This window comes from Ciconia boyciana, chromosome 2 (genome assembly GCF_034638445.1).
Source record: "Ciconia boyciana chromosome 2, ASM3463844v1, whole genome shotgun sequence".
Lineage (NCBI taxonomy): Eukaryota > Metazoa > Chordata > Aves > Ciconiiformes > Ciconiidae > Ciconia > Ciconia boyciana.
The window spans coordinates 68,091,130-68,116,543 of NC_132935.1; the positions used below are offsets into that span (position 1 = coordinate 68,091,130).

Here is a 25,414-nt window from a genome sequence, read left to right on the forward strand (position 1 = left end):
AAATTAGAAAATTAAATGCTATATAAGGGAAATCTATAGGCAATTGTGTTCTAGAACTTAGTGTTCTGCTGTGTAAAAATGCAAAGAAATAGCTTCTTTGAACTTTGACATTTTCATTTCAATAACTAAACCCTGTTTGTCAGTCTAGGAAAATGTCAAATCTTGCAGAACAGAATGCAGGCCATATTACAGAAGAACCAGACAAATCATACAGTATTTCACTGAAGATAGCTACAGTTTTATACGGAACTGGAGGAAGAACATACAGTCGCCCGGTTTCAGAAAAGACTTCCTATAACTAGTAAAAAACCAACCAACCAAAACCTCCAATCTATCCTATAAGCAAACCTTTTTTTCTTTTTGCATGTAATTACAGTACAGTGGAGATGTACAATTTCCTGTTGAAAGAAATGTCTTCCTCTCCCTGTCTCCCTCTCTTGCCCTATCCTGCCCCTCCATTCAGTGGAGCTGCTGCTTCCAATCTGACAACATTAATTTGATTTGAAATGTCACTGACATGGTATAACATTGACCTTCCCCAACCAGTGTTCCCTAGTTACTATTGCTAAAGCTGTTTCACTTCAAATGTGATGTACAGCAAACTAAATGAAAGAACTGGCAGGCAGAATATTTGAAATCAAACTAATTATATTTAAATTATAGATTAACAATTAGCTGGGAGTACTCAAACAATGTATATAGATAACCAAGTTATGTTCTGCTGTTAAAATGAATCTGAGATATTAAATACAATCATACAGCTTTTAGCAATATTGTACAAGTTTCACACAGATAGTAATGACTAACATTGCTTTAGATAAGTGCTTTGAAGGCAACTCCGTTTAAGAATGAAGAGAGCAATACAGTCCTGCACCCCATGTCAGCGTAGTGGTCATATTTACAAGCATATCTGATGTCAGAGCGCTGGCTCCTGAGTGTTGCAAATAAACAGCATTCCATGCTCCAAAGGATGTCTGTCTCATAATCCCTGAGGCTGTGGCTGGTCGATAACGATGATGATAGGAAACAAAGAATTGGGTTATGGATTGGCCCTGTACTTCAGCGGCTTTGTAGAATAGATTTTAATTGCAGTGAAGCTCAGAAAAAACACAGAGAATGGAAAACAAAACAGTTCCCTTGTCTGGTCAGTTATGTTCATGAGCCCTATGATCCTCTGGATAGAGTAACAATGCTTTAAAAGATCTTGACAAAACTTCAGTTACAATATTCTATTTTTTTTCTCTATTTATCCAGAACCCTTGCATTAATCTTATTCCCCTTTTACTGCTTCATACCCTTGCCTTTCTCACAATCGCATCTTTCCAAAACATGAATACGATACCTCCTTCTCTTTTCCTCCTGCTATTCCATATTTAATATGTCTTCTGCTTTTTTATTCTTACTCCATAAGTGCAGAAAATGCATTGCTTACGTACATCAAACCTTCCTCTTCCAGAACTCTGGAAATAATCTTTATTCATTTCAGGAGCTTCTCTTTTCCACTGAGAAGAAACACAATGTACTCAAAAACCTATCATTCCTGCCACATTTTGTCACACCCTGGATAAAGCAGGAATTTCCTCCTCCTGCTGTTTCAGTGAGGGCCCTTAAACGAAAAGATTTGTATAGCTAAATGGGCATTTTCCATAGTTCTTCCTTTTGCTAATATAAAGTAATAGCTTTGTTATTGTTTTCTGATTAGAGGAGTTGGTATAAGATAATGGAAATAATTTTTATACTGTTGTACATCAATCTAAAGAGAGTGATTTGGCTGTTAAGTGACTGCTACATCAATCTTGAAAATACAGCAGATTCCCATCTGCCTTTGACATGCGAGTTCCACTTGGGTTAATGATGGCTATCAGCGCACTGCAAGACAGAGGGGGAGCCCCTTCGCTCAGTTTGCATGGCTTGGCTTTTGTCAGGAAGACAACGCTACAGACACCCGTGTAAATGATAGAACACCACCAACACATGTTTTGTGATATAACACAAATTCACACATTTTTCTAAAGCTGAGTGAATACATGTTGTGTTATCTCTTGTTCAGTAGGGATAGTATGGTGTGTTTGCTAATTGATTCCTTATGCCGATTGCTTTAAGTCTAGCAAAGGGACATCATCACCTCCTCCTCCTTCTTTTCCTTCCTGCTTAAGAACGACTTCTGGGATTGCTACTCCTTTTTCAGTTGATTGGGAAGCACCTTTTGTTGCACTATTCTTGTCTTTCTTTACCTTAGTGATCACTTCTGTGTAAGAGATTTCTTCAGTGAAGGGCTCTGCTGCTGTGAGCTCAGAGGCGACGTGCACACCGGCTTCCTGGATCCCCTCCTGACCTTCGGCTCCTGTTCGTTCTTTATTTTTTTTATGGATCTTGAACGTCTCCTTTGTTGGGGCGGCTTGTGAAATGGTTTTCTTGATCCTTATCCCAGATTGCTTCAGTCTCTCTCCTGACTGCCTGATCCTCTCTCTCCTCTCAGGGGTCACTATTCTAGTTCGAAGCCTGTTTACTTTCTTGCCAAAATTTTGTCTCGTCTTTTGGATATTTTCCCTTGAAAATGCCTTTTTGATATCATCTATGCGCCTCATGCCTGATTTCTTGAACTGGTCTGCTTTGCTTTCTTCAATATAATACTCTTCATCAGAAGACAGATCATCAGGTGGGAAGAAATCATCCTCTAGAGTTTCACCTGCTGTCCTCTCTTTGATAACAGAGAGAGATGAAGGACACTCAGTTTCCTCCTGTGAATGAAAGCACAGAGTCATCTTCCAGCAGGTGTGTTTTAAAAGGATGGTGATTTCAAGCATTTTGTTTGTTGGCTTGTAGTTAATTAATGCTAACCAAAATACAATATTGAAACTAAGTAAGGTAGGCTTGTACCATCGTATGTGATCTATACAGAATACAAACGGCGGAAGAAACCTTTGCCAACTTCTGTAAAGACATTATGCCTGATTAAAGATTTCTTTTCAGGCTGGTTCTACCTGAACCTAATGAATGCCATGGTCCTATGTGTACTGGCCCCTAATTGTTTTACAGAGCAGATTTGTCCAGTTCATTTTTTTTTTTTAAGCTGATCTGCTTCTCAGAGATTGGACCTAGATCCATTATTCCTCACCAATAGAAGAAGACATCCTGTAGACAAAAGAGGCTCTTGTGCTTCTGTCAGCTGTACACTCTCCAAATGAGTGCCTCAGTGATACCAGTAGCTTCAGTCCTTTACTGTCACCAAGACAATTGCACGTTTTTGACTAATTGGAACTTAGCAAACATTTCTGTTGCTGCCCAGAAGGGGATGAACCCCAACATATTAACTTACATGTGCTGGCTCCACAAGGGGACAAAGTCACTAAAGGAATGAGATGTTATTTGCTAAACCCAATTCCGCACAATTCACCCAGCATCTGCACCATTGCTGAGATGAACTTGACTTGTTCCTTCTGGAAAAATATGAATGACCCCGAGCAAGTACCTCTATCTCCCGTGGTAAGTTTGGTGGCCTGTATGAGCATGAAGTATTAGATATCTATATTATACATATGATACATATTAGCTGCATGCTTGGAAGTGGTGACTATCCTAGATATCTTAGCACTAGGAATGTATGTAGCCCCTCCAAAGAAAGATTGCTAGAGGCTCAAAACTTGAAGATGCACAGAAGACTTTCAAAAGCTGTCCACAGTGAACAAATAATTTACCAAGAATCACTTAGTGGTTAAGGATGTAGAAAAAAAGGAAAAAAGCTTGTGGTAATGGAAGGATTCAGTAGTACAATTTATCTGAACAGGGAGAATCCCCTAAGAGAGTTGATCCCCTGATCTGAAGACTGCTTTCTGCATGGACATTATAAATTTGTGGCTCAGTGTCAGTGAGCCACTTCTGTCTAGAAGTATTAGTGTATGCAGAGTAGAAAACCAGTAACTTGTAGGAGGTGTATGAGATGGACGATGCCAGCCCTTCTTCCCTACTAGCCATTTATGTGCAGCTGCGTGTGCTCTTCTCCCAAGAGGAGCAGCCCTTTAGGGTGCAGACAGGTACAACAGCTATATAAAACTTTTAAAAGCTGTTTCCCATTAGTAGTAACTACTTCATCTGATTTCTGAGGCATGACAGTGTCTGGGCTCTATCCTTAGTATTATCACCTTAATGCAGAAAATAGGAGAGATATTAGAAGTTGTGAACCCATGAAGAATGGGTCAGTCTTACTGAATATTTTGCTGTGAACTGATTTCCGGCCAAAAAGATGTCTGTCATTTTTCACAGTGACTCATTAGTAGCAAGTCATGTTTAATATTATTTTACAGAGTACTAGCAATATGTAAAATAAAATACATTAAGCTATTTGGCAGATAAAGCCCACTTAAGAGTCTGTCATCATGCCTTGGCTTCATTAAAAACCCTCCAGTAAAATAGCTGTTAATGCTTGGAAAAAATAGGGATGAGTTATGTTGCATTGATTACAGCAGAATGTTATTCAACTCATCTGTCAAAATCAGCAGGAACAAAACTACAATGCTTTGCTAATAATCATCTTCATTAACATGTGCAAATTAACATTAATTATATAAAGACTTCTATATATAAACATAATCCCTTCTTTTCTGAAAATGAACTAAAACACAGCTGGATAATAATTCCTCAAAGTTTGTAAATTATAGCCCACTCCTTCAGCTGAAATGGTAACAAAAATGTTTCCAGAATGACTATTCTGAAATTTCAATACATACAGAAATGAATACAATATGGTGAATAGGGTATGCTGTTCATATGAAGATTACTTTTTAAAAAGAGAGAAGGCAGAGAGACTATTTTCTCTGCAGTATTTAAGCTGTCTTCCTTTGGAAGAAGAACAAATTTTTCTGTACTTTTTGTCAATTGTTTGCCAGATTTTTATTGCTTTTATCTTTATGGTCTATTACCTAAAGAAGAGAGCGCTTTAACTTTCATACACGTGTTAGAATTAAGACTTATGAACAATAACGTGTGAGATGAAGGCCTTGTAGACAAGACACAGAAACTAGAGCTGCAGGTCCTGAGGAACTTTCTTCATTCTGGTACAGACCCTGAGAATAATCTTTGCCAAATCTCCGATTTTCTCTTTTTCCTTGGTTTCTGCACACATCTTGCAGAATCAAATGTAGCAAGACTAAAAATTAGTGTGAGTTTCTATCTCCTCAGAGTTTCTGGATGGAAGATGTTGCCAAAGCAGAAAGTATTAGTGAAACTGGCTAGCATGTTAGGGGGGTTTCATAATAAAAATACAGTGATTTAGGCTCAATAGGAGAGCTTTCTCCTCTGCTTCCTTTCTGTCTCCTGCCCCTCCCCATTTCTTCTTATCACTAGGTATCAGTGGGGTAGAGAGAAGGTAGGAGCTCCTCCTTCCTAAAGCAGGAACGATACATTTTAGCACCAGATGGGAAACTGATGGGGTCAAAGCATATAGCTACCAGCTCATTTATAGACTTACTAGAAGCAAAGACAAAACACCTACAGATTTCAGTAGCACAGGACAAATCCCTAAACCGGGTGACAGCTTTCTTCGTGGCTTGAAAGCAGATGGAACTGGAAACAGCAGGGCTGGGCAGCCCAGTCTTAGAGGAGGGTGAGAAGGAGTTGAGCAATTGATGATGCTACTTGCAAGCTTTTAGTTAAAACTCTACTTAAGCATTTTGCTAGGAAGGACTCGTATTTGTCACCACCACCTCATGGGAGGTAAGGGAGGATCTTCAAGCTAAATTTGTAAGTGCTCAAATAAAAGGAAGACAGGAGATTATTTCACAGTGAAAGATGATACCAAAGAGTCAGGTATTTTTAACCTGATTTCTTGAGGAAAGAGGAGTGCAGTCATATGGTCTATTGGTTAATACAAAGGACATGTACTCTGCTTGCCCCGCCTACTGACAAAACCCAAAGACATGCACATGCCAGAACCAGAAACCAAGAAATAAATCTGTGGAAGCTGATCATTCCCCTTCTTCCCCTTTCATCACTCCTCCTCGATGGAGCACCTGGAGAGGGTGCATCCTGCAGAGGGTGCTCACACTGCTCCTGGTATGCTCGTTGGCCATAATCTGAAAAGTTAGTCCACCACTCAACAAACTGAAAATAGACCTGAACCTTTCAAAACAAAACAATTTTTTTCCTTCTCCTCCAAGAAAAAAGTTGGGAAATCAGTCATGTAAGTGGTTGACTTGGAAGTTGTCTTGGTTTTGTACAAAAAGAGTAGTATATAAGCTCACATTATGCAGCTCCCACCTTCTCACCCTTACACGGCCTCTCCACTAACATGTAAACATTTGGGCATTTTCCACCAATTTGAGAAGGGAGCTGAGCTCAGCCATGAAGAAATAAGCTCTCTGCTGAGGAGCCCGCTGTGTTTTGAGTCATTCCGTCTGTCCTCCTAGCTGACGTCTGTCCTGAGCAAACACTACAGTGGCTCAGGTACCTTGCTTGTAGATCTGGACCCAACATTTTGTGTGTGTGTTATGAATGGGTGTAGGAGGGGAGAGGGGAGAAGGGAGTCAGATTTGCTGTTGTGTTGTTGAAACTGGAAATATTTTGGAAAAATGCATATACGTGGAAGGAAATGAGGTCTGGAAGGAGAAAGGCTTCAGGTTCTGTGGTAGCAGAGGAAGGACTGAGGGCACGGGTTGCAGTGATAAGGGGAAAGCCTGGACACCTTTGCCATTCAGCCGGGCAGGGAGAGAAATACAGAGGCCACAGAGCTGTAAGGCTAGTTAGATCCACTGCTTAAGAAACAACTTTAACAAACAAAACTTAAAGGTATAACATCGTAACAGAACGACTGTACAATTCAGGAGTGGCTGGTGATGCCCCTGGCACAGTAAGTTTGCTAAGAAAGCATTTTAAACCTGAACTTCGGCTTTTCCTAATTTTTGAATATGTAACTTCTCTCAAGTATGCCTAGCCAAAGAAGTTTGAGTTTTTAAGGGCCTGGTTGAATACAAAGTAAACACATGAGTAAACTTCAGCTTTGGTGACTAAGGCCAGCATGGCATTGATTTGAATGGATGGCTCCGGGGACAGTGAATATTGAAACCCAGATGTTTCTAACACTGGGTTCCCAAGAAAGGCTGACTCCATCATTGCCATTTTTGCCCCCATTTCAATTTAATTCATGATTAAAAAATTTTCGAAGGGATGTAGTCTGTGTCCTTCACACACTCCTTTCGCCCTGCAAACTTTTCATCACCTGCCAAAATTCTGGCTGCTCTGCACCCACGCGCGAGGGTGCTGACCAGTTTGCAGGCACTGCCAGCATCTCCTGATCTCAAGGAAGGGGTCACAGCAGTAGCATTTTTCTCCCATAGGATATAACAAGGCATTTATGCATTTATGAAGGAAGGCTAATGCACCTGCTCCTTAAACCACGCAAAGTGCAAGGTGCTGACTCTTTTTCACCTCACAGAAACCTTAAAAACAGTAGGCAAATACTCTTCAATGTGGCAATGCCCGTCATCAATGTTATGAGACTCTCGAGGTGGCGATGCTCACATAATTGAAAACTGCGGGGGAAAAGAGTCTGTCTCAAAATGTGCCTACTTGATAACCCTGCCTGCACAGTCAGGCTCTTCTCATCTCTGGGCAGGGAAAGAAGGGAAATGGCAGAGCAAATTGTTTAGCGATGTCTCAGGTACTTTCCTGCACTTGGGTCCTGGCAAAGATCAGGTCGGCTCTAATAGCACCTTTCTCTCTTACTGCTGAACTAAGGAGCAAGTAAGGCTTGCTCCTGGAAGAGGAGCTCCTGGAAGAGGAATTTCATGCCTTCAGCGAGGTCAGTGAGGCTGTGCAAAGGAAAAAGGGTTATTAAAAATTTCCCTCACAAACTTGTTAGCTAAATCTGCGTTCTTTATCTTTGTAAGCACAGGTGGGATCAATAATTATTAGCAGCAGTAGTATTATTGTCATTAAGAAAAGGGAGTCCACTGGATTTGCTAGATGAAGCAGTGACATAGTGTTGCTGTACAACAATACTTAGGCTTTAAGTACATTAACACTTTAAATGATTATTTCAGTAATAATTTTATTATAATGCCATTTAAAAATAAAAAATAATGGGATATAAGGCCATTTTAACGGGTGTGGCCAGTTCAGGAGCTTTACTCCCCCTTGTCCTTTCATGGTTTTTTGCAAACGTATCCTGGGTTTGTATTTCAAAGCCCAGACTGGGCTTCTAGAGTCAGCAAGGAGAAAAAATAAAATACATTGTCTTATGTGTAAATATATGCTAGAAACACTATAAACCAGTTTTGCATTCTCTTGTCAAATAGCTTCAAAATGTAATTCTAAGAAGCTCTAACAAAGGCAACTGTTACCAGCTCTCAACTGTTATCTAATTTCAATTAAAACTTTAGCAGAACAAAATTTTTTAAAATACAAAAAACAATAACAGAGAAAAACAGAATGACCAAATAAATAATTAAATTATATATATAAAAAATCATTTATTATATATATAATTACATTATGTGTGCATATATATAAAATCAAGACTCAAAATGCTCCTAGAGAAGCTGCTCACAGGAAAAGTAGGGAGGAGAGACAGATGAAACTCCGTAACTTGGAGTCATTGTATTGCACAGGGAAAAGGTCACGGCAAATGATCTTTCAGCCCTGGGATGTGTGACAGGGAAGGTGCAGGTGATGATTAACATAGGCACAGATGGGACTGGCGATCACCTGACGATTCTGAAGCAGAGCAAGAAGCAGCAAAATGGTCGAAGCCCAGCCCGCGCCTGCCCTGGTGCTGCTGCCGTGTCTATGACAACTGGGGATGCAAATGACTGGCAGCGTATGGGCAGGACACTGCATCGCCACAATGTTTAAAAAAGAATCCTAGAAATTTGCATGTTAAATGAATGATTTGTTATTCAAACCGGCAGCCAAGGTAAATCACTAAAACATCTCCTTGAAACTGTTCTCTAAATCAATGTGAAACCGCTGATGAATAACCAATTACAAATCATTCAGTACTTTTACTCATATTCTAACAGTTAAGAGTGAAGCTTTATAAATCTCAAGCGATCCTTTCATTTTTTTCTGCAAATATGCCATTTCAAAATCTCTGCCATCAGGCCAAAAAGCTGCTCAGATGAGAGAGAAATAGGATTATTTTAAAAGGGCACCTAAGGGATTTTATCAAGTAAAGGAGATAGAGAATAAACACTTCAGCACGTAAGACTTTATGGCCAAGTGCTGTTGCGTGTATTTAAAATTATTTTTACATAATGAAAAAGCAGCCTGGCCAGAACAGTCAACCCCCCCTCAGTTCTCTTTGGTGAAGCCTAATACACATCCCTTTTCTTTAAATTCTGACAGAAATTCATTAATTTAACCAGGAGCATACAATGACTATAAAGAAACCCAGCTCATTCTCTCATTATCTGACTGCAGCAAGCTACAGACAACGAGCAAGCATTACCCAGTTATACCACATCACTCGGAGAAGCCCTTGGCTCCAGGCCACCGCATGCTGCATAAAAAGGACTACTGCAGCTCCAGGGGAACATTAAAGCTTCACACTTACTTTGCTTTGCTGTCGTTTTATGGAGCTAGCCTAGGGAATAGTTCTGCAGGTCAGTCCACAGGTTTGCAATCAAACGGGTGAAATTTCTCACTTCCAATTTATCTGTAGATACCAACCCTTTGTGAGTGGAGGAGAAAGAGCGATCACAAGGTGTGATAAGATGAAAAAATGTTTGGTGATGTTTTGATTCATTCATTCATCACAAGGTGACTGCTCTTGCAAGCTAGCTAGAGCAGGGAAGTGCTCTCGAGTACAACAGAAACTCAACCATTCATCAGGAGTTGCTGAACTCATCTGCCCAAGCAACCACATCTCCATATGAACTCGCTTCTGGACACTCTTTCAACTCAATGGAGAGAACAGGTACTTATGAAGTAGAAACTGTATCCAGAAGTAGATGTCTACAACAGGTCAGGTGAATCAGGCTCCATACGTTTCTCTCTGCTCATCTGAAGGGAGTCTACGGGCCAAATGTACAAACGCCTCCGTTACTGATGTCTAATGCCTGGCAAGATGGATCCTGTCCCAGATTCTGAACTTGCTGTTGATGACTTCACATATCTCTCCCATCTATGCCTGCGCTGTTCTGATTAACTTTATTCCTGTGCTAAAGGAGTAACTGCAAGATTCATCTATCTTCAGTAGTGCTGAGAATATAAAACCCAACTGCATGTCCCCAGAGTCAAGTCCATTCCTGAATCTGAGCCTCAGGCATGGAGGGTATCACTGAAGATACGTGTGTGCCCACAGTGGCCAGCCACAGCTCCTGTCGATAAGTCACTCCAGGCAGCCTCTAGGGCCGTGGGGAAGAGGCACGACACGAGAGGCTCACGACGTAGCTACGCTCTTCTGCTAGTTTGCAGGCAGAAGCAAAGCCCTGAACAACTGCCTCCAGTGCAAATGTAAATTAACATCAGTTGTTTCCACCACTCAATGTTAATAGGTGGAGAAAAATCAATGGCAGCCCTGAGAAGATGACTGCCTGTCCCTTGTGAGGATCATCCCAAAGGAACAGGTCTGGGGACACCAGTTACACCAGATCAATTGGTGTAGCGTCAAGTTTATAATCTACTGGTGTAGCATCAAGTTTATAATCTGCTATGAACACAGTCCTGTGAAATATGCAACCTATTTCATTTTAGGAACACAGAAATGGCCCAACAGCTGCTTTTTTAATTTATTTTTTTTATTTCCCTTTCTCCTCTTTCCTTGTCAACATGTCCCTAGAGATATAGTTTTTCTTTAGCTTGTTGAAAGCGGTGATTTTTTTCTAAAAATCAAGGGTAATTGATGATCTTCTTGGCTGCCTCCAGTACTTCAGTGCTGGCTCTGCCACTCCGCCAGCGGCTGGCTGCACAGCACGGGGCCAGCTCAGCACTTTGAACTGAAGGACTGGGCTTGACACTGCAAAGGACTCTTGCTACACTCTCTGACACAACCATTGGGTCTCTTTTATTCTCTGTAATCTCAGCGAAGGCAATTACCTGTCCCAGCTGTACAAATATTTATAAGGTTTATGCCACAAGACTCCAACAAAGGCCCTGGGTCATTGGGCTGCTGAGGCCTCTGTGTCTGAGGCCAGTGTTCTGCTGTCACAGGTAGTCAACCTATGCCATCTTTTTTTCATTAAGTTTTCAGACTCCACTTTAATAGCAATTCAGGTTTTCCTCTTTCCCCATGGGCTCTAGCAGAAGGCTTTGTCCAGACCCTCATGTCTCCAGGACTAAGAATCCATTTCTGGTTTCTGACCTGAGTTGACTCATGGACAGGTTACACCCATTTCATCTTTTTGATGTTTTTTACTGGACTCCTCATCCATGCCCCGACGCGTGTATAAATGACAGCCACAACATCTCTTAGACTCTTTTCTTGCTGGACTAAACCAAGATAAGACCTCCTGGTCTCCTCTCATTTAGCAGAGCTTCCCATTGCTCTGATCAGCCTGGTAGCTGTTTTCCAAACCTGTTCAGTTTGAACACAGCTTACTTCAACAGGGGTGATCAGAGCTGTAGGTGGTAGTCCAGGTGGGCTCTGAAGTGCACAAGAGTACTGGCAGTGTCTTCCACTTTTGGAAATATCTTGCCTGAAGTATTTCATGCCCACATATCACTTTTTTTAAGAGCCACACCGTCAAGTGGGTTCTCAGTCATCTTGTGAGCAATTAACACACCATTTTCCGCCCTTTCCAAACCATGGGTCCTCAGAAGACAAACTAACAACAAGAGCTTCTGCTAAGTACAGGAACTGATACTGTGTACACTTAGATTAGCATTACTCCACCTCTAAAGATGATTTGGTGTCTTGTCCAGATTTCTTTCTCTGGACTGACAGCTCCTCATTTTGAGCATATTTTATTAGTACACACACCTTTTTCTGTGCCAAGATCTTTAATGAAAATATGAAACAGTTGACAAAGACAGTCTTAGAAGCAAACCCTTTTAGAAACCCATCACAAACCTCACTTCCCATTTCAACGCAATCCACTGTCATCTGGTGTTTTTCCAGATTACCTGTTATGAGGTAAGATATCAGGTACATAAATATGAGAAAAGATAAGACCTCTCATGTTTCTGTGAAACAGAAAAATGATCAGATATGAGTTACCTAGCACAATCTGCTCTTGGTGAGCTATTTAACTCCATGGTACTAACAATGTTGTTCTGCAGAGCCCCTTGTGAGCCTGCCATTCTTATGCCCAAATTATATCAGATGAATGGCAATGGTTCAGATCATTTCCTTTTCTTTTTTTAAATAGAAGTGTTATATTTGCTGCCTTTCATGTCACGGTTACTCTCACAGTTTTTTCTCAGAATAGCTGTAATTAAAACTCCATGCCAATGGACAGCGAGTTCATGCACCAGGTCTTTCAGAGTCCGTGTTTGCAACCTTGTCTCTTGAGCTCATGACACCCTGACTTTTATTGCCACTTTGGATGGAAGTGTTTCCACTTCAGTTTTGCACATTATTGTCCCCATCTTGATCTCACCATTTTTACTGTCCAAGCCATTATGCTGTAGAAGGACAGTGGCCAGGAAAAGCCACTTACATTTTAATTTATTTATGCATAATATGAGTGGCATACACAAGGCTGCTTCTGCTAGCCTCTCCCCCGTGTGTGCGGTTGAGCAATCGCAGGGCAAACAAATTGGTTGTAACACATCTGTGTGGGCCAGTCAAGCCATAACCTTACTTGGTTTCTGACACGTCCACTGTGACTGCCCACTAATTTTAAACATCTGACAGCAACGAGTGAAAAAAATGCATGTGTCCCTTCATAGGAAGTTGTTACCCATTTATGGTGCTTATGTAAAGTGATAATAGAAAAGAGCCCAGTAACTGTAACATGGACTTTCTGGTGCCTGTATGCTCACATTCAAAGAGGGACTTGCAGAACAAGCAGAAAAGCAAATGAAACAAGTTCTTTCAGGATTAAAAAAAAAAAAAAATCCCCTTTAATGTCTGAATAATTTAGTCAGAATGAGTTAAATTTTTAGATGCTCTCTGACTGCAGAGAAATGATAGCTCTCACAGCTGGTTATTCAGACTAACCTGAACAGAAGTGAACAGTGACCTGCACAACCTGTAATGTACTTTGCATTCCCTACTATACCCTTAGGCACATAGCACTCCAGGGTCAAAGACCTCACTAGAAACTCTGAAGTAACCTAGCATTTTTAATCATGCAATCAGCCTGGGGAGGAGAGCTGCCTGCTACCAAATCTTTTCCTCAACCACATGGCCTTTGAAAAATGAATGCTCTCAATTTCCCTAATCATTATGCTCATGGACGATCACTTTGACTCTTTTTAATGCGAGGATATTGCCAGCTCTTTTCATCGTGGCTGCAGTCTCCCGGGACAATCTCCCCCAGCCAATGATCCTTTTCAACCTGCCTACTCCTTCTATCAATGATAAGATCAAAGCTATCCACTTGAAATAAAATCTTTAGGATTTAATTGGTGTTTCCCTTTTCCTCATATGCCGATGTTCTGGCAAAAGTTAAAACTAAAACCCACATGTGCTCATCCACGTAGGCATTCAATGTCGGCTACACAGATCATTGGCTCCATCACAATGTCCCAAATGGTTCATCAGAAAAAAATCTCACTACAGATGAGCTGTCACTCACAACCACCAAGTAAACAACCTGGTTATACCCATTTGTAAAATATAGTGAAGGGCGTATGCTATTAACAGACTCCCACTCATCAGAGCCAAGCTTCAGTCATTCAGGTCTTGGCACTCCAGCAGTATGGCTACGCGGGTGTAAATCAACAGTGTGAAAATCACTGCACTTGTGTGAAAGAGACTTTCACAAGTGTACCTCTGCCTTAAAGCTTCAGCACACTCTTGGCTACCTAGCATGTTCCAGTTTTTGTGGAGCAATGCAGTTCTCCTCCTCCAGAAAAGTGTTAAATATTGGATCCTAGCGGACCAGAGTATCTGCTCCTCTTCCATGCATGAGGGAAAAGGTTCTTCAATCTACCTTACAAAAGGCTGGCAGTTCCCAACTACTGTAGGAAGAAGAAGCTAGACAGACAGCAATCAAAAATGCTGTTTCCCTTCCTGAAAAGTACTGCCTAAGAATTAAACATACGGAACAGGGTGCAGGTCATTCTTGTCCAGTAAAACTGGCAGAGACTTCAGAAACTCCTACTGAAGGTGATTCTTAGAGAAAGTATGCATCATGAGAGCCACCTTTTGCATGAAATATCTGAAAATAGCACAGCTGTTCTTTATAGCTGTGTGTAAATGCATTTCCACAATAATTTACTACATTTTAAAATAAATGACAACTCATGTCTTGCTAGGAGAAAAAATTACATTATGTAATGAATACTGTTTCAAGAACAAACATTTTCAAAGCATTGATTCTGCTGCAAACATTATGGTGCAAACAAACTCCCCTGCCATTAACCAGGGGAGTCAGAGATATTTATTCCCTTTAGCTGGGAAATGATTTGCAAGGGAAAAGCAAAAGTGCCTGTTTTCTATTCCATCATGATGGTGCAGCTTGCAATAATTGTAATAATAGGCCAAACTGTGCCATGCTTTCGCCTGAACATCCATAGTCAGTCATTCAGTCAGAAAACCTGGGAGGCACAATTTGGCTGCATATGGTGCTAATATAACATTAAAGAGGTAACACTGCCTACCTTCAGCTTTTATTATTTTCTTTTTAGCTATTTCTTCCCAGTGGTAGAAAATGAAGTAGTTAAGAAAGCTAGATGACGCATAAGAATTTGTAAGCTGTATACAGTGGTGAATATACCCCGTGAAACACACGGCTCCATTCATTGCAACTAATGTTGTTTATGCACAAACAGATGCAAGACCAGGGTGTAAAGCTGTGTGATGGGGGCGCGTTGTGTTACTCACGAGGGCTGGTAGTTTCAAGAACGCCTAATGATGAATACGACTCATTCGAAAGAAGCTTTGGGGACTCACTGGTATGAAGGAGGAACTATGCTTCTGGCAAAAGATTAAACACTCTGACTTTCTATTGACTTGGGGAACTGGGGAGTTTCAGCAAATGGCAGGATCAGGCCATTAAACCACTGGGTTTCACAGCACTCACCAGCAAGTGACAGACCCCATGAACTGCCTGCACTGTCTACTTGTATGCGTGTAGGCGAGACCATGCCATTTCATGAAACTTCTGCTCAAACACAATAATTTATAAGAACAATGAACATCCTGCAATGAGGTCAATGAACGAAAATGTAGGATTTGCTTGCTCAATATGATTGGAAGAACAGTGCTGGGTTAAACCATTTCCAAAGTAGAACATGCAAGGTACTATTTGCTGTCATGAAGGGTTTGTGGGTCTGAGCTTTAGTTTGTGCATATACTGCTATAGACTGAGACAATGAAAAAAGCCCCAATTTGTCAGCAGTACGAAAGCCTGGGTAATGCTGCAAGTTAAATCAACCATATGTTTTGAAATTAGTGTTGCAGGGACCCTGCAAACACTTTTGCTATTTGGACTTCTACCTAATACGGTGAAAAAAAATAAGGGGGATGAATGTCAGGCATGGTTTGTATGACAAGATTTACAGGGCCTGCCTCATATTACCTTTCGGAGAGGCAACAAATAGTCCTTGCTGATCTGCAGTTAATCTTACACGACTGGCTCAGAAACCTACCAACACTAATAATAGACCGCGTGTGCTGCCGTCAGTAGGCTCATGCTGAGAGGCACTGAGGAGCACAACTGAATGTTAAAGAAAGCATAAAATAACTCTCATGTCGGATAGCCTGCGTCTTTTGGTTCATTAACCGATGCCTACCAGCGCCTACCAAGGAGGTGGCACAATGACAGCGCTACAAGAAATTAGGCTCGCGGTTACCTGATAGATTACGACCCGGAATTTGTTTTTCCTCAGCATCTCCTCTTGTTTGGCTTCCACCTTCTGCACGCTGGCGCTCTGCCTCTCCACGCGTGCCCGCACCTCCTTCACGGTGGAGCTGACTTTGCGGGTTTTCTCCAGTAACTTGTTCACCGTGTAGCCTGTATTGCCATGAGCCTGGGCAAGCTTTAAAATGTCAATCTGTATGGTCTTGATGGCGTTTTCCATCTCCCTGTGCCTCTCCTCTATCCTTTTCTGGCTCGCCTGCACACTGTCCACGATGTTGGCCACTTTGTCCAGGACCGTCACAATCGTGTAAGCTGCATCTTGTTCTTCTTCCTCCTCGGTGACACTGGAGAGACGATTTTGGTGGGTTTTGTCAGCCTCCGAGGTGATTTCGCGGCGATCCATTTTGCCTGCCTTCGGCTCGGTTGGCGGGAGCTGAAGTTTCGGTGATCCTGCCAGAACGATTCTGGCGCTGCTGCAGGGAGCCAGGGTGACAGCTGGCTCTGGCGATGCTCAAAGTAGGGCGTGAAACGCCGCTCCTGGAGCTTGGTCAAATACTTCTGACTACAAAATATCCACACATGATTGTTGGGATACTTTCAGCAACATGAAACCCCTAAAATTAGGAAGCAATGTCTGGAAAGGAACGTACGTTTAAAGGGTCACGCTTCTGTACTGATGAAGTTATTAGTGTTAATCCAGGAAAGTTAAGTAACTTACTAATTAAGCAGGAAAGCAAGCTTGCATATTTTTAACGATCTACTTTTGTTTTCACGTTACTGGAGTGCTTTTCTCCAAGGGAATTCAAAGAGCGGTCAGGAAAATTAACACGGTTGTTTTTTCCAGCAAAACAACTTCAGGTCTTTAGCTTGCTGCAATTACCACATGGGGTAACAAATAAACACACTAAACCAGAGGCAATATAGTGAAAACGTTGTATTGTGACATGCTTTTCCAGTTCAAAATGTTGAAAGCATTTTTTTTTTATTGAACAAATTATTAAATCCTACATGCAAAATTTTGAAAGCCTAAACTACATGTTAAAACAGCTGAACACATCCTATTCACACTTTATCTCGGGATCTTTCAAACGACAACTAACAGTCTATTAATATAACAATGACCAGCAGACTAATTTGGATGGACTTCTTTAGCTCTTGAAAATATTCTATACAAGAGCACTAGTAATTCATTCACTTTTATTATTTTTTTTATTTTAATCACAAACACTATACAATCCGTATTGAAGGTGTTAAAACATGTATTTTCTTTAAAAAACTTTAAGAAGTATTAAAACAGCTTTAACAGTGATAAAGTAGGCTTTATTCCAATTATTTGTGTTCAATTGTTCAACACCAATTTTTACAATACCTAAATCTACTAAGACCTACTTCTTTTGGACCTGTGCCATCTGCTCTACCAGGTAACTTCCCAAATTATGAAATTTATAATTTTCCTCTTTAAAAATAAATTGTTGGAATTATTTATGAAGATGGCAGTGCTTAGACCCAGCCCACACGTTTTATAAATATGTTACAACTACACACAGCACACAGCTTCACAGTTCATGCGATAGGCAGTGTCTAAAAAATCAGTTACTAACTTCCAAAAACATTTAAATATCTACGGTATTTAAACACAGTGTTTTCTAGTTTCTCATAAGAAAAGTAAGCTGTAAACATTTTTACCTTTAGTTCATGCCTTGTTTGCTAGGTAATGTGGACTTTTTTGTTGGTTTGTTGTTTTTTTTTTAATCTACAACCATTGGTGGAATAAATCTGTGTTCCCAAAAATATTACATTCCATGGATAAAGCACAAGTCTATTATATAACCATGTGATACAGATACAGAAAATGAACTACTGTATTCAAAAACATAAAAGTAAAGATACTAAAACAGTCCATAGCTGTTAAAGCTGATGCTTTCAGAATACAGACCAACATTATTACACTAAAAATGTTCAAAAATAAGGCCTCTGAAATAAATATTTCCATTCTTTAAAAAAAGATATAATAAAAATGTACATCACATGGTCAATGTAGGTATAAAAATCACTAAGTTAAACCATTCTGGATGATGTATCTGAAGTAAAATGGCCTAGGTTTTGCTTCTGCCGACGTCCTCTATTGTTTTTGGGGCATTTTCTGTTTAAAAAGAGAGAAAAAAAGAAAGAAAAAGGAGGGCTGATTTTATATATGCCACATAAAATTAAGCCTAACAATAACACATTGACTTAATTTTCTGTACTTAACAATAGCAAGGAGTCTATGAGCTGTGCTGACTGGGGGGACGCGCCTGCTGTTTGGTACTGGACTGTCACCTGGGGATGTCCATGGGACCCTAGAACACGCAGAAGGGAGAGTTCTGCTTGAACTTGAGACCGAAACCAGCAAGGTGCTATATCCTTCAGCCTTGATCCAGCAAAACACGTACCATGGTGAATAATTGCATTGGCTTTACCTTACACATATTTCATACTTAAAACCCAGTGACTGGTAAGACTGGATCAATCAGCCTTTTGAAGTGCTGGACCTCCAGGTGCCCTGCTGCTTGTGGCAGCTCCTGAGACAGAGCCCACCCAGGACTCTCTGTGGGGTGACTCAGGTGATCCCCTTCTTTGGGATGGAGACACAACTAAGAAAGGATTCACAAAAGCCAGCAATTCCGAACGTGACGGGACCTACTCAGTCCCTCAGACAGCGGGCAATGCACGATGGAGTAGTCCTGTTGGGATGCAGCAAGACAGACTGTCCTCAAGAGACCGTGAGCTGGGGAACAGTCATAAGGAGGCTGACAGAGGAGGGCAGCTGAACCACAGCCTTCCACGCCACTGCTTTGGCCAGCAAGGTGTTGAGTAAAAAAGGGATGACATCAATTGCATAAGCCAAATTACTCCTTTACATGTGCAGGAGGTGTTAGATATGTGTACCTATACCTGCTACCTTGAACCTTACAAGAGAGATAGGGAAGGAGGCCTGTATTGTTCGTTCATAGGGGTGTCACTCTGCATCACTGAGTTTGGGAAGCCATGCACTAACACGGTAGCAGAAAGTTTTACAGCCCAACATAACTGGAGCTGAAAAAGTGAAGGACGAGTTGAGGAGGAAAGGGCAAAGTGTGGCATGGATGCCCAAGTGTAGGACTTATATGCTTTATGCACCTATAAGGTAACTAAGTCATTCTTAGTCTATCCCAGAGCCCTCAGTCCTCATTGGGTTCAAGTCCTTGATGAGCAAACTGAATCCCTTGTCATCAAAAAGAATCCATGGCTCTCATCTCAGTTTTCATACAGGGTGAGAGTCTGAGACAAGCCAGAAACTTGAACTCTGTGCTTGTGCATCTTTACATTTCATAAAATAGGTTCCCATGGAGAGTGCCTAATAATGGGACTAGCCGCACATTCATTTTCAGAAAGCATATATGGTGTGAGGGATAATTCTCTCTCTGTGTAACACCATGTACAGTGGTAGTGCAAGGAACAGCATCTTGTTAACCTCTCTGGTTTCACTGGGTGGGAGGGGGGGATCATAGCTTCTATAAGATATCAGCAATGCTTGAATAACTCCAGTGAAGGTCTAACACAGCAGCTGACCTTTTGGATGTGTTTCCAGGCTGATCTGTTCTGCTGGGTATTTGGTCTGGGGATTCAGTGTGGTTACCGGTGGTTTGTGAATTTAAACAAATGTGTTTTGTGACCAAAAAAAAAAGGCGATAGGATGTTACATAATCCTTCTGCTTCAGTCATTAGGTATCTTTTATGTGGGTATTTTAGGATATATGTTAAAGCACATAAAATTTTGGGGGTCAAAGATTTAAATACAGAAAAAGTATATCCATACAATGTGTAATTTTTCACTGTTTTTGTCTTTACCTACCTTGTTATGCACATGACAATTGCAACTATAATGGCAATCTGTACAGCTCCAATTATTGCTGCAATAAGGACGTGCGTAAGCTTTTGTCTACTTGGGACAACATAAAGAATACTAAAGTCTGTCTTTTCACAGTGCTGTCCAGTATATCCTGATTCACACCTGAAAAAGAAAAGGAATATTTCATGGAATCTGTAATTTAACAACAGCCCAGTCATTCTGCAGATGAAATAAGGCGTCCAAGGTGACTCCAGCTGAGAAAGAGCTGGTGAGAAGGAGTAGGTGTGGTAACGCTTGGGTTGGGGAATGGTTTGGATTTCTGTGGCAAGAGAAAAGACAGCACAGATATGCTTTGCTTTCCTGGATAAGGTTACTAGTGGCCCTCTGAAAACACGCCAGCGTGGTGAAGGCCCTGATTTGGCAAAAGAAATATGTGGGGTTGTTATTAAATTGGGGCAGTATTTAGGAAGAATAAAGAAACTAGGTGAAGCAAGTAGACAAGGCTAAATGAAACACAAAGAAGCATGCTCATGAAACACAAAGTGAGCATGTTCATTTAGCTGCAATGTCAGCATGGGAAAGAAGTGACAAAGAGGAAAAGAAACCTTGAAAAGTGAGGGAAAAGGATGATCCCTTTTCAAGCTGCAGCCTACAGAAGTGGAATCCTGCAAAACCTATTGGACAAGACCAGAATCAAACCCCCTCCTGCCTTGTCACCAAACCAAAATTTGATGGACGTCAGGTTAGAAAACCCAATGGCTCACAACTGTTCAAGTGAAAGTTCATGGAAGAATCCATAAAAATTGGCTGGGGGTGGGGGAAAAATGGCTGGAGACAGAAGAGAAGCGGCTGCTTTAAATGATACCTTGCCTGAGCAAAGAAGCAGTTAGCTCAATGAGAAACTCAGCAGAGGCTGCTCCTGACCAGCGACATGCGTTCAGGGAATGCGAGATGTGCCAGCGGTGAAGGTGGCAGTGGAAACAGGCTCTGGAAGAATTCATGTCACAAGGCAAGAGAGGCTGAAGCACAACAAGGAAAGGCAAGAGCCACTCAAGACACTGAGCTGGAGTCTGCAGAATCAAAGGCCACCACCTACATCCCTGAGCAAGTTCCTTGTACAGCTATCCTTTAAAACCCACTGATGTGAATGCATCATTAAGGGCAACTGAATCATACAATTGGCCTCCAGCTCTACAGTAGAAAGCTGGAGAAAAATTACTCACACGCAGGCAGAGAAACAATCCTTTTGAAAACTGGATCAGATAAGCCCGAATGCAACACAGAATCAGTCTCATCCATCCAAAAGCTGTGTGCTAGGGTAGGAATTAATTCTGTTTGGAGGAATGAAATAATTACTCCACAGACCTTCCTACAACCGCTAATGCCACTTCTAATCCGCCTTTGCAAGCAGGGAATAACGATTGGGGTTTACATGTTCATAATCTTGTGACTCTACTTTCTCCAGCCATGAGCTGCTGTGTAAGGAGTTTTGGTTCAGGCATGAAACAAGTTCCAGTAAGAGCACATCTCTTAAAGAAAAGCCCTCATGTACTGTAAGTAAGCTCGGTAATGGCTAGGAAGAGAATCAAGAGAAACATGTATTAGCATACAAGAAGGAAGAGGATGGGGAACATGTTGGTAGTCATGCAAAAAGAAACAATAAGAAAGGGGACTCCTTGCTAGTGAAGAAAACTGAAGTCTTATTTGTTACTTGGCTTTTGTTTTCATTAAAGAAGGTAACAGTCAAAGTGTGATCAATGTGAGAATTGCTTTAAAGCAGAGGAGGCAAAACAAAGCAGAGGAGGCACAAGTAATTCAAAGATGTTTCCTCAGAAACACTGAAGCAACAGGAAATTATTTCTGAGAAATATTGAATGTAGATTCAGCAGTATTGAATTACTGCAAAGAAGAAGTGCTTGTGTTAAGAACTACATTGATGGTGGGATGAAGTACTAGGCACTAGTTTAAGCTACTTTAAACTAGCAGAACAGATTTCAAAGCATTCTGCTGCATTAATATATAGCATGATAATACAGCATTAATATAATAGCAAGATAAATAGAGGTCAGCATGGATTTATCAAAATATGCTGATCAAACAATTAATTGAGCTAGCGTAAAGAAGTTTAGATTTCTTTGCAAAGGGTTGAACTGTGCCTCCTTGGTGCAGCCTGCCATAAGGACAGGGAAGAACTGCACTGCACAAGGGGCGCAGCGGGAGATAGACCAGATCCCAGCTGTGCAAAGGAGACTAAACTAAATATTACGCAATTGACCACTACAAAACTTTCCTCCCACCTGCCTGCTGGCAGTGCTGGAGGGCTGCTGTACAACGAGCAAGGAGATTCTTGCCCCCAGTGAAAGCGAAAGTCAGAATTTGCTCGGCGCAGGTACTTTCTGCAGTTTTGTAGGTCATCTGATACCTCACTACTATCACTGCCAGGAAATGAGGACCAAATTAAACAATGTATATGCTAGATGTCTATGAGAATGCAAAGCATTTGAAAATAACAATCTGCCCCTAGCATTCATCATTATATTTTCCTTGCCAGAGAAAGAGAGAATTTTTTTCTTTGGCAGAAGTACATGATTACTACGGCAGATTGCTGTCTGGTATAAATAATTTGTTTCCTTAATAACTCTGCTCCAGTAGGAAACACACATAAAGTATGAGACCATCAGTATTTAAATGGCCAAGAAAAATCAAAGGAGACCTGATACTTAGGGTTAAGAACTGAGAGTCAGAAGTTCTTGACTGGAACCATGTGAGGTTTATTGTGCTAGGTCCAGTGCTGAGATACTGTTCAGGCTGTTTAGATAAATAATTGAAGGCAGTAATAGTAAATGTAATTATAAAATATAATTTAAAGGGACAGTACATTAATTAAATTCATCAAAACATTGCCTATCAGTAATTATTAGAGTAATAACAAATATTTAAATGATTGAACAGTAATTGAATCATAAATTAATACATGACTATATGACTAGTGCCATCCAGAAAAAAATTCTGAGAAATAAAAAAATCAGTTCATTCAGCCAGGAATGTTTTCCTTGAAATACCTCTACTTCTTATATTTTGAGGACAAATCCATCAGAAATTGTGTCAAACACAGGTCTAGATCAAAAGAATACTGTAATCAAGTAGTGCTGCCTAATGCCCATCAGGATGACGTTGGGGATGCACCCAGTTTCCCAAGGGAAACAAAACCATGTTGAGCTCTCTTGGTTCTGGCCAAAGAAAAGAGAAAAACAAATAAGTCCTATTGGAAAGGTAAAAATAAACAAGAAAGGGTCTTGGATGGGAAAAGGAATAATACAAGCTTTCAAATGCTTAAGTTGACAACCATACTGGCTCTGCCTTTTGGGCTTCCTGCTCCCTGGTCAGTCTGGAAACCCTTAAATCTTGCTGGTGGAAAAACCCCTAAATATCCTCGATCAATAAAGATCAAGGGAGAAAATGTGATAGTATCTAATGGATTTACAGCTGAAGTTTCCAAAGCAAAGGAAAAGCAAAGAGTTATAGCATCTTCAACCACATTAATCTGAAAGTACAAGCCTGCAAAATAAAAGTTCAGGAGTGAAACCTCCTAACAAGTAGGGCACGCCATGTTATTAAGTGGCCTTTTTCTATAAACAACTTTTAAAATTAATTTTACTATTTTAAAGAAAACAAAGAGGCAGAATTTAGTTGGTGAAATATAAAGAAAAAATTACCTGGGAGCTAAGGAAATAAAATGGAACATTAATATTTCCTGGGAAACACTGAGTGGCTTAATACTGAGTGTACTGAGCTGATAGATTATACCGTAGACAAAAAATGTGGGCTAAAAAATATTTTGCAATTTTATACTCTCTAGATGAAGTCTATTATTGTGAAAAAGGGCAATAAATGTTAAAAATATGATAGTGATACTCTAGAGAGAGTTTATGACAAGACCAATAAAATGTATAGATAGCATAGGAACAAACTGAGAGGTCAAGGGAAAGAGCAGTTATAGAGAGAAGTCATGCAAGGCAAAGGCAGTTTTTTTGTGGATTTTTTTTCTTCTAGATAGGATTTAGCAGCTGAAAATAAGGAGACAACAGCAAGACCACAGTCTTCAGAGGGATTCAGCTTCTGAACTACCTGACTGACCAAGCCTCTCCTCTGAGCACTGTCTCCTGCACCACTGGAGCACCTGGGTCTGCCCACAGCAGAGGGATATGGCTCCTGTGCCGCTGCTTAGATAACTGCAAACTGATACATGCTGATACATACATGTCTAGAGAGCATTTTGATTAAGCTCTACAGCAATTTCAAGCACATTTTGGAGGCATGCAGGACTTACCGGCAGGAAGCCTTCTGAGTGGAATAAATGAATTCACATTTTCCATGTATACAGTAGCCATTGAAGCTTTCTGAGCAAGGTATGTGGTTTCCAATGTAAATGTCTTCTCTTTGATCACTGGCATCTTAAAAAGAAATATACATAAACAATTATACATGGCTGTATGATATGTATAAAAAAATCTCAACCAAGAATAACATACTCTTAAAAATTTGCAGTGATTAAAAGAATACAGAATAATAAAGCAAAGGCTTAAGGGTTAAGTTTCAGAGACACCTACAGAGATTTTCCAGGATGTATTACACGGAAAAATGATCCTTAGAGACATCTAAATATGCTTATTATGTCAGGTTTCTCAAAAGGAGAAAAGTATTCATGACAGAAACAAGCCAATGCAGGAAGGTCAGCCAAAGTTTTGTCAGTGGCATCGGGGCAAAGAGCTAATACATAGATACAGAGAGCTCTCTCCCATGTCTAAACAGAGGAAAAAAAACCTGAAGGGTTAGGAAGAAGCTAAACCATGTTTTAGGATTACTGGGTAGAAAACAACTCGATAAAGCCCTGATCTGAGTGGTACCACCAGTCTTATAGCTGAAATCAAACACACTACAACAGCAGTCTTCCTCAGAGAAACACTTTTATGGAAAGGGAACTTTCCGTGAGCTTAAAATACCCATTCCTTTGGGAAGTGTACTGGGTCTGGCTGGGATGGAGTTAACTTTCTCCATAGCAGCCCATATGGTGCTGTGCTTTAGATTTCTGGCTGAAACAGTGCTGATAATACACCAGTGTTTTGGCTGTTGCTGAAGGGTGCTTGCATAGCATCACGGCTGGCTCTGCTTCTCACTCTGCTTCTCCGTCAGCGAGTGGGCTGGGGGTGGGCAAGAATCTGGGAGGAGACACAGGCAGGACAGCTGACCCCAACTGACCCAAAGTGGTATTCCCTACCATATGACATCATGCTCAGCAATAAAAACTGGGGTTTTGGTCTTTCCAAGGTGGCAGTTGCTCAGAGACCCACTGGGCATCAGTCTGCTCTGGTGGGACGTTGTGAGTGACGGCTTTTGCATCACTTTTGGTTTTTTTCTCTTTTTTTTCCCTTCACTTCTTAAACTGCCTTTATCTTGACCAAGGAGTTTTTCTCGTGTTTGCTCTTCTGATTGTCTTCTCCATCCTCCTGGGAGGAAGGTGGAGGTGAGCAAGTGGCTGGTGGGCACTTGGTTGCTGGCTGGGTCAGCCCAGCACAGGAAGGCAGTCCCTTCTGCCCCAACGTCTTTTGTGCTTCTGTCATGTTACTAAAACTATCTA

At 40.9% G+C, this 25,414-nt stretch overlaps 2 protein-coding genes across 3 annotated transcripts in view; both read right to left on the reverse strand.

Annotated features, from left to right (window-relative positions):
• Positions 1-690: 690 nt before the first annotated feature.
• On the reverse strand, positions 691-16,620 carry CAVIN4 (caveolae associated protein 4). Of its 2 annotated transcripts, XM_072852929.1 has the most exons (3): positions 15,898-16,620; positions 2,235-2,741; positions 967-1,000 (listed from the first exon to the last, which is right to left on the reverse strand). In XM_072852929.1, the coding sequence occupies exons 1-3, from the start codon at positions 16,306-16,308 to the stop codon at positions 980-982; spliced, it is 939 nt and encodes a 312-aa protein (XP_072709030.1). In that variant the 5' UTR covers positions 16,309-16,620; the 3' UTR covers positions 967-979. The 2 variants fall into 2 exon arrangements, with proteins under 2 accessions (XP_072709029.1, XP_072709030.1); XM_072852928.1 differs by having other exon boundaries at positions 691-2,741.
• Positions 16,621-16,910: 290 nt separating this feature from the next.
• Positions 16,911-25,414, reverse strand: part of TMEFF1 (transmembrane protein with EGF like and two follistatin like domains 1) — a 124,813-nt gene continuing 116,309 nt past the window's right edge. Inside the window, exons 8-10 of the mRNA XM_072852927.1 lie at positions 24,107-24,230; positions 19,780-19,938; positions 16,911-18,048 (exon numbers count right to left, since the gene is read on the reverse strand). Coding sequence (XP_072709028.1) covers positions 17,964-18,048; positions 19,780-19,938; positions 24,107-24,230 — 368 coding nt within the window. The 3' untranslated portion in view covers positions 16,911-17,963. The remainder of the gene's footprint in view (positions 18,049-19,779; positions 19,939-24,106; positions 24,231-25,414) is intronic.

Coding starts and splice junctions, on each gene's coding strand:
- CAVIN4 (XM_072852928.1), bottom strand. CDS start 16,308: ATGGATCGCCGCGAAATCACCTCGGAGGCTGACAAAACCCACCAAAAT. Junction 2,742..15,897: donor TCCGGGTCGTAATCTATCAG/GTAACCGCGAGC, acceptor TTTCATTCACAG/GAGGAAACTGAGTGTCCTTC.